At 52.4% G+C, this 9,494-nt stretch overlaps 1 protein-coding gene across 1 annotated transcript in view; it reads left to right on the forward strand.

Annotated features, from left to right (window-relative positions):
- LOC119104368 (tachykinin-like peptides receptor 86C) overlaps nucleotides 1-4,162 on the forward strand; it is a 38,506-nt gene extending 34,344 nt beyond the window's left edge. The window contains exon 4 of the mRNA XM_037228064.1: nucleotides 3,995-4,162. Coding sequence (XP_037083959.1) covers nucleotides 3,995-4,162 — 168 coding nt within the window. The remainder of the gene's footprint in view (nucleotides 1-3,994) is intronic.
- The last annotated feature ends 5,332 nt before the right edge of the window (nucleotides 4,163-9,494 follow it).

The raw sequence follows: 9,494 nt of genomic DNA on the forward strand, positions 1-9,494 counted from the left end.
TGGAGTCGCTGGGTCTCTCGGGCTTGAAGGTACCTGGCGCCCTTGCTCTGTGCATGCCTAGGCATGATTCAGATGTAGTTCTGGTTGAATATATCCATAGTTGTCCAGGTTCTGTGGCGCCTTGTTTATCCTTGTTGGTTTCATGTGAGCTCGGACTTGGAAGACGTCCTAAAATCTCTGAAAGGGAAATATGGGTAAGGTATGTCTGGTTACACAATATCAGTCAGGAGTTAAAAAATTACGTGAAATGTGGGGGAAAGGAGTGAAAAAACCTCCCTATAGGATGATGTTTTGCACCCAAAGTTGATAAATCTAGGACACTGGCTCTGTTAGGGTACATACGCCTTAGTTAACAACAAAGTGAAATGCAGTGCCAATCGGCATTTTAGCTAATAGCCCTTAGAATAGTACGTGAACAACGCCCGGCATAACATGGCCATGTCCCCATTTGTTTATGTGTTTATGGCATATTTATACCGCCTCATCATGCTTGAGTAGTTTAATCTTGAGTACCGTTCTATCTCGATCTGTTTGGCCCCAAAAAATGCCCCTATTTTGAAAAAAAGCACACCAGAACTCTCCTCCGCATAATTCCAGCGTAGGAAGTCCCAAAGTGACTTTCGAAGACGAGACTCTCTAAAAAACATTGCCATCCTTTATTTTCATTTTAGTATATTTAAGTGGGTATGATGAGATCACTTAGCAGTCCCAGCTGTGCAAATCGATTAGATTATCCATCAGTTTATCCTTCCGTCTCACGTCCTATGCCTGGGTCATGACCTGCCTGCCAACATCAGCATAGTTTACGTAGGCCGGGCAGGGGAGCCCGAGCGACCATCGCTGAGCCTCGAAGTTATCAACTTCTCCAGGTGCGCCAAGTAGACGACGAGAATGATATCACCCGTTAGCTGACGATTGCCTGTGAAGCGATCACCGTCCACAAATCCAGTTAGACGCTCGTGGACCTTGCTATGTCTGAAAAGCCTGTTAAAAAATCCCGCTCTCCGGGAGCCTCCAGCTCGCCCGAGGGCGGCGATGGTGTCGTGGAATCGACTGAATTGACTCAGCCATTGGTGGCAACACCCATCCAGTTCCATTCCGAGGGTGGTGATGGTGTGGAATCGACCGTAGTGTCCCAGCCATTGACGAAAACATCCGCCCAGTTCCACTTGGCTGATAGAGTCGTGTCTGGGGAATTTGCAGAAACCGCGCGAAAACAGTATTGGCGAACAGTCGAGCTTGCGTCCTAGGCTGGAAAGGCGCTTAACTTTATTTACATGGCTGTAGTTATGGAGTAGGGGGGGGGGGGGGGGGGAACAGCGGAGCACGGAGTTCTCGCAGCGGAGATTTCAGCGGAGTACACTTCTCCCTGGACTATACTCTCCTTTTGTCAGCAGCCATTTCTACGCCGCCAGTTCCGTCCTTGTAGTTCAGGCGTGAGCGTCTTACTGCGGGGATGACGGTGGCCGAATGCGATGTATTAGATAATATCGCCTTGGTTCCCAATAGGACACGGGGAAATAGTTTTATTTTTCCAAGGAGGTAGCAGGACGTTCAAGGCACCTCGAACAGCTTCGACGCCAACGGAGTAATTGTCCCACGATAAAAAGCCCAAAAAAGATAAAAATGAGGTTCCTTAAAAAAGTAATTGCCACTATATCCTCGCTGACACAAACATCCTGGCGTCGATCGACTCAGCCCGTGAGCAACGCCTGACTCACTGCGCGGCAGAAGCGACGCGCGTCGAATACGGGCCCACAGTTCCATCACTCCAAACGCGGCGCTGCCCAGCGTAGATGCCGGCTAAGCCGCACCCCCGGGGCGGCGGTCCTTACGCCACGGAGCAGGCCTGCATGTATACATCACATCGGCGGGCCACGGCGCCGCAGACAACACTGCAACGGGACCGTCACGATCGTCGCACCGGGGTGCTGCTCGCTGAGACGCGCGCGTGAGCGTCAGTGCGAGGGTGAGCGCTCCTGACCGACTCGGAGTCCTGGTGCCTGACGCGCGCGCCAGCGTCAGTGCGAGGGTGAGCGTTCCTGACCGACTCGGAGTCCTGGTGCCTGACGCGCGCGCCAGCGTCAGTGCGAGGGTGAGCGCTCCTGACGGACTCGGAGTCCTGGTGCCTGACGCGCGCGTCAGCGTCGGTGCGAGGGTGAGCGCTCCTGACGGACTCGGAGTCCTGGTGCCTGACGCGCGCGTCAGCGTCACTGCGAGGGTGAGCGATCCTGGCGGACTCGAAGTCCTGGTGCCTGGTATAGCTCGGGTAATATGAGGCATATGTCGCGTGCTTTGTCGGGCCTGACATGCACCCATGGTTGGCTGGCTGCAGTGCTCTCGTATCGACGGGAGCAACTTACTCAGTGCTCACCCCCTGCTGCGCCAGTGCAGCGCATTTGCATATCAAAGAAACGGGCTTAAATTATAACTGAAGCCATTCCGTCAAGTCGTCGTGATCTTCAGCCACCTAGCAGGATCAAAGCAAGGTCACGCTTAGTATTTTTACACTTTACCTTAAGTCTGCGTATTATTTAAGCCTCTAAGGAAAAGTTGCTTGAGTTTATGAGTTATTTGTGAGGAAGTCATTACGACAAGGCCACTATATAAGACTTGCTTTCGGCACACTGCTTGCAAAATTCATAAATATAGAACATCCGCATTGTTCATTGCAGCCTGTGCATCCGGGGGTCCCTCTCACCTCAGCACTCGCTTTAATGTGAAGCAGCGCCTGTAATCACGGCAAGGGGTGTTGTAGGCCTCTGAAGGCTCAGTTCTGTCTTGGTCAGCGCCAGTGCCGCCAGATGCACGTACACCGTGACCTCGACGATGGCGGTGGAGCCAATAGCGGTGGCCCTCCCCGCTTCTCGTCGCCGGCTGTCAGCCAGCCGGCTAGTGGTGCCGCGTGGCCGCCAGCAGCACTCTACGAGAACTGTGGAGTGTATCTCGCGCAGTGGACATATCAGCGCCCGAAGGCAATGACGCTACGTAGTCTTGGCTAGTTTGTGCTGATCTTGAGATTGCGGTGGATGTCCACTCCTGGGTAACAAGGTGATGCGGCTTGATAGCCGCGTGACTCCGGCCCGTTTGATGGCTTACGACATGCGTCATACGATTCCTGTTAAAGCTCTCATTTTAGGATCGGCCCGGTGCTGAAACAATCCTTTTTATCTTTTTCAGTGCACCTCACAGAAGTGTGAATTTGCGCATTATGGATATTTGTAGGTAATCGATCAGGCGTTTTTCACCTCCGAGCATTGCTTAGTATATGAATAGCCGTTAGGTGATTTGGAATCGAGCTACATAATTTGGAATGCTACGGATACGGTTTCTATTTTTGCAGAGTAACACAGAGCGGGTATCAAAACAATGTGTTGCGCGTCTGGATGTAATGCTGAGAGCCGCGACCTATTTGTCAAGTTGTTTTCCGGGTGGTACGATTCCTTTAAAATGCGACGGGCGTGTCTAAGCATGTATTGTTCGTGCGCTAAAGAGCAGCAGGAATGGAACAGCTGGTGGTGGCCACGCCTGCTCTTTCACAAATCGTCCTACCGCTCCGACGCGGGCTCGAGAGACACTCCAGTTCGAAGAAGTTTACGCGCTCAAAACACGTTCCAAATGTCGACTCCACTGTCTCCTCCATGTGGTTCTCAGCCAACACTTGTGCTCCTTCACGGCAGCTGTACCTGCACCGATACCCCTGCCTCTCCCCTCCACAACCATCACTGCCCGCCGCCAGTGCCGCCGGGCGCCCGTCCACCAAGCTGACCGCACCTGTTGCCTGTCGGCGGCACCCCGCTTCTGTTCAAAGTCGGATGCCGAACAGATGAGGCGCCTGACCACGACATCTCGCAACGGACGCCTGCCGGGGGCGTGAGACACGGGCCATAGTGGCGAACGGTGTCCCGCCGCCAGCTGCCCCCTCCCCCTCCCTCCACTGGATGGGAGGCAGGCCCCTGCAGTGTGAAATTCACTGCCCTGTTCTGCGCTGTAGGTCCACCAGGCTGTCCCCTCCCCCAATCCCGCCACCCTCAACCGGGCAGTCAGACACAAAACAGGCGCAGAGCAGAGTCGGCTGAAGCTGGGGACTCCCCAGTGGATGCACCAGTGGACTCCACCAGTGGCGTCCACCGTGGACTCTGCCAATGGAGTCCACCAGTGATTGGACTTCACGGTGGACTCCACAGCCCAAAGGACATAAAGTCTTATTGTGTCTGCCGTGCACTGCTTGGACTTCACGGTGCACTCCATTCGTGGTGTCTACCGTGAAGTTCAAACAGTGCACAGCAGACAATCAGAGTCTATATCCTTCGGACTGATGCAGACAGGAATATTGATCATTCGGGCAGAAAGCTGCCTTTGGAATAACCTGGTGCTACTGTCGCCTCCAGCAATGTTTTGGCATTAACTGGAAGACGGCAGCTCGTTAGCCTCACCCTAACGAACTGGGCGGCGCAAAACAGATGTCTCTGAGGTGATTAGAACGGAGCTCATCTTTTACACTGTGCTGCTTCGCTGCACTGCTTTCTGGCGCGAGGCAGACGAGGAACAGCTCCAGCGCTTCATTGGCAGAGATCCTCCGTGTCATCAAGTGCTCGATCAAGCTGGATCTCGCGTGTTCCGACGGAACCCAATAAGAACACTATGCTGGTCATATCGATCTTGGTGACTGCGGCCTGTCAGGAAGCGGTTGCGGACGGGCGGGGTCAGAAATGTATTTGTACTGAAATGACACCAATGATGTATCGACACTGGGCGCCAACAACGCTCAGGACGACCTCAGTGGCAATATGTGCCGGAAGGTTCTGGCATGCGTACTTTTCTGAATTGTATGTGTTGCTGTCAATTGCTCGTGTTTGGGATGCCACCTAGGTACGTGGGATGCGTGGGATGTGATTGATACCTTATTGGCATGTTTTGTGCCGTAGATTCATTGGCGCGCCAAGAGGTTGTGATATCGTTGTTTCGTGTGGCGGTAGAGACTTCATGACGCACTCAGCTGCTGAGGTCAGCTACTGGCGTTGCCCGCCGCTCACCCTGGCAGGAAGGGCGGACAGCGCGGGAAGATGAAACCCTGTAACCTCTGGTTCCCAGATACGTCTGGTTCTGCTGTGCTCATGTGTCTCATTAGCGTACACCTACATTCTGTTCAGACATGCTTTGACTGAACAGCTGACACCCGAACCAGAGGGCCGCCGGCTGCATGCCCCGAAGGGAGCAGCAACGTCCATCAGCTCGCTCTACTTTCCTCATTCTTGCTTAATCTTGTATCATGGTGACAGCCCGTTCATAGTGCAGTTGGCTGGAGCAGGACAACTGCACCAGCCACGAGTGGGCCCAAGTATCCCCTGGCGGGGCCCCCGCCCAAGCGCCGAGCACAAATCACCAGAAGGGGTCCCTAAGCTGGCTGAGACTCAGCGGATGGAACCCCAGGTGCGGGATGTTCTGCGCCACCTTAACCCACCCTCCTTCATCCCATAACCCGAAAACTTGCCGGCAGGGCTTCAGTTCAAACATCTCAAACAGCACATCAGCATGGTCACGTTTGTTTCCAGTTAAGATGATATTTTGAGTACCGTCGGTGTCATGCATGGTGCTAACAAACAACAAGTCAACAAGCAAGCGTTGGCAAGCGGTCTAGCGGACGTCCAGTTTACGACTCTTCATGAATGTGTTGTCAGGACGTATCTGAGTACCGGACCGAACAGGCCGTCAGCCGGGTGATGTTTGTTTCCGTCACGTGTCGCCATTTCTCCGACGGGTCCGACGGGCGCGGTCTAACTCGCTGGCAGTGGTCGGAGAGGAAGCTGACAAGCAGACCTGCCGCCTCCTTGGGGTTTGGGCCCCCGGGCTCGTTTTGCTCTTTTTTGTCTCCGGGCTTCTTGATCCAGGTAGGCCCTGCCAAACCAATCTTAACTGTTTTAGGTACATGTGGCACCCCCCCCCCCGTTCGGAACGTAGAGTGACTGAGGATCCTATACCCACTGATAGTAAAATCTGTAGTCCACCCAGCTTCAGTTTTTGCGGAGCGACTGATGTTCCCGTTCTCTCTCCCGCGGCATTTATTTCACACAACCGAGCGGGATTTTATTTCATTGCATACTTCTCGCCCGGCACAATTTTGATAATGCAGAACATTTCTGAATAATAGGTGAAATGAATTCACTACCATTTTAAAAATATTTTTTACAGACCTTTTGCGTGAACAAATCCCGTGGATCAGCGATCACTTCTCTCAAGTAGTAATTGGTTTAACACACGCTCTGGTGGAGTCAATTTGACCACCCAAAGGTTTCTGTTTCTGAATGGTTTCCGAACGGTGCAGCGTAGCCTCGCCAACTTTGTGCGAATCTGAAGCCAACAGATCAGCAGGTCATTCAATTTACAAATATATATTTACCTTGTGATGTCGCTGACGTACGGCAGATCAAAGTCCGGTTACTGATCCGGCAAAGCTAGGTTCCAGGGAATCGCTTATTTTGATGCAACAGCGGCTTGTTAGACGAAGCCCACATCTCCGAGATATTTTTGTTAGGCAATGCAACAATTCAATGAACAAATTTCATTAACCTAGGGTTGGGGATGATGGTCAGATGAAGATCGGTTTTATCACTCTAGGGTGCGCTGTATGGGGTAATTTCTGCTGCTCATTTCGAATCCATTCCTAGCAAGTTCTTCATCATACATTTTCCATCAGCCACTTAAATGTCAAAATAGATCGCTGACCAAAAACTACCGAAGTCAACGTTGTTTTGGTCTAGGAACATACTGACTAGCGTAATCGTTGTCGCTTATTCAAATGCAAAACTCAAAGCAGTCTGATGTGATTTTGGCAGCCACAAACTTCGAGGGGTCGGACAAGGTCACTGACCTTAAACGAGCATGTGGCGTTCTACTTAGAACAGGTATATAGATTCTGAGGGCACTTTTTACACCAATCTGGAGTTTGGCCTTGTTGGACCTTATTTGGCGCAAAGGTCCTGACCCAGGAACCTCAAACTTTGGCCCAGGTGAGTTCACGTACAGCCCAACACACCCAGTAGAATTTGGTGTATCTAGATTGCTTAGTTTCTGAGATCTCAGGGGGCTCAAACGGACCCCCTCACCCGGGCGAAGGGTATCCAACCGGCCACCCGGGCGCTTGTTAAGCCCTGATCCTACCATCCAATTTTGGAATTCCGAGTTAACGGCAGAATTTTGCTACGAAAGCGTAACGATTTACAACTATTCGCTCTACCCTCTGGCGTCACCTGACTTTTAGCGCGAGCGCTGCTACTTGGTCGCAAGTCATCCCAGTGAGGGTAAATACGCAAGCGTCTAAAGGCCTTGAACCCGTCCCGCCTGAAGCTGGTGAATGCCAACATGATGCTCTAACCAATCAAGCTTCAATCAAGCAATCAATCAACTGGGCAAAGCAATCGAGTGTCTAAAGCGTCTTGAAAGCAGCCCGCCACAACTGTTGAATGCAAACACTGACCCTCTTACCAACAGAACTATCTGGATGGGCAGGATTTTAAAGTTAAACTCAACACCAGAAGTTTGAATACGTCAATATCGCTGCATTATATTGGTTTTTCCAGTGGCGTCACATGCAACAGATGCGCTCCTCTGACCATACCACGGGGGTAGGGGGAAGGGAGGGGGCGCCAGCCCGGTGAGCGCGACGGCTCTGCAGCCATGCCACGCTCAGAAGCCCTTTCTTGATCTGTGCGGTATGGTGACCGTTGGCCACGGAGTTGGCCACCGACTGATCTGCTGAGCTGTGACGTGCAGGGAGGGCCGGATGGACATGGTGCGACATTCAGACACCGGCCATTGCCAGTTCTGTTGCGTCTGCTGATCGAGCGACTGCTGTTTGGCCGCGCCGTGCTCCACCAATGCCCCGCGGAAGCTTCGTGGCGTAGCTGCGATCGCTGTGTTCCGGAAGCGAGCTGATCCACACGAACGCGGTTTTATACCGAACAATTGACTGGCTCCGCCTCTTCGCCGCATCCCACTGTGGTGCCTGGCTCCCTCCCCCACCCCCAGCGTTGCCTCCCGCTGTGGCATGCCCGGGTGCACCCCTGTGCCACCTCCCGCTATGGCCCCTTGGTGCGCCCGTGCGCGAGCGGCGCTGACTGGAACAACGGTGCAACGACCAAGCTCATGTGAATTCAACAGTCCGCGTCTGCGGGTGCTATAACTGATTTGTCTGCTCAAGGTCTTTGAGCTCCCGAGGGAAACGCGGCGGTTTCTGACCTCAGGTCTGCCTTGGTTAAGCCGGTTCTAGTTTGCACCACATGGCAAACTGTTGGATGTGCATGGTTCCCAGGAAATACTGTCCAGTTTGCACATCAATGGCAAACTGGTGTATATGCGTGCTTCCCAACGAAATCGTGCTGCTTGTGTTGTGTTTTTTTTGTTTTGCATGGAGTACGTACGCATCATTCAGAGGCGTGAGCAAAGCCAGGCAGCTGAGCGCCGTCGGCTGCTGAGCCTTGAGAAACCGCCGAGGTCGGCCAGGTCAGCCGATCCAAACATAGTCGGCTGACCTGGCGTGGATCAGCCGATCTGGTCAGGGATAAGGTCGTCAGACACAGGTTATCGTGTGTGACGGTGTGACCGAAAGCGGTGTGACCGAACGGGAACGGTGTGACCGAACGCGTCCATGTCTTACTCATCCGAACGATGGTGGCGCAACCTGACCGGAAACGGAACGGAACGGAACTGAACGGAGCGGAGCGGAGCGGAACGGAACGGAACGGAGCGAACCGGAACGGAACGGAACGGAACGGAGCAGAACAGAACAGAACAGAACGGAACGAAACGGGATGGGATAGGAACTGAACTGAACGGAACGGAACGGAACGGAACGGAACGGAACGGAACGGGACAAGACGAGGACGGGACGGGAGCGGGACGTGGAGCAGCGCTGCATCGTTACGGGGAGCATCATTAGGCCGACCCTGCATGTAGCATGCCCTGCATACAGCGTGCCCGGCATACAGCGTGCTCGGCAAAAGGTATCAGTGTGCGGCGTCGACATAGAACCGAGCGGATAAAACATTCATCTTCGACTCCTCCATTTTGGAAATACCTGTCCTATATTTGGATGTCAAGTTGATGTTGCAAACTGTTCGACAATTTAACTTTCATGTTTGCATTATTTGATGTAAATTTCACGGTTTGAACGGCATACTGCGTATTTGTCCTCAACCGAGACAGCGGCACTGTTGGCACGGATGTTTTTCGGCTGGCGAACTGGCTTTCGGTCTTTTTTATTTCCCGGCAGGTAAAGAAGCAAATTCTAAGTATCATTATATTAAAATATGTTACTATATAAATACGTATATGTATGTGCTGTATGCTGTGTTAGAACATAACTGTTGTACAGTATGTTTTTCTTCAAATTTTCGATCTCACGAACACACTTCTTCCATGAGATACACTAAATCCTCAAATTTTGCAGCGCTTCGCCGCAGATAAAAATCATCAGCAATTATAAGTATGCGTAA

Source organism: Pollicipes pollicipes, unplaced genomic scaffold (assembly GCF_011947565.3).
Source record: "Pollicipes pollicipes isolate AB1234 unplaced genomic scaffold, Ppol_2.1 Scaffold_6052;HRSCAF=7182_pilon_pilon_pilon, whole genome shotgun sequence".
In the NCBI taxonomy this organism is placed as follows: domain Eukaryota; kingdom Metazoa; phylum Arthropoda; class Thecostraca; order Pollicipedomorpha; family Pollicipedidae; genus Pollicipes; species Pollicipes pollicipes.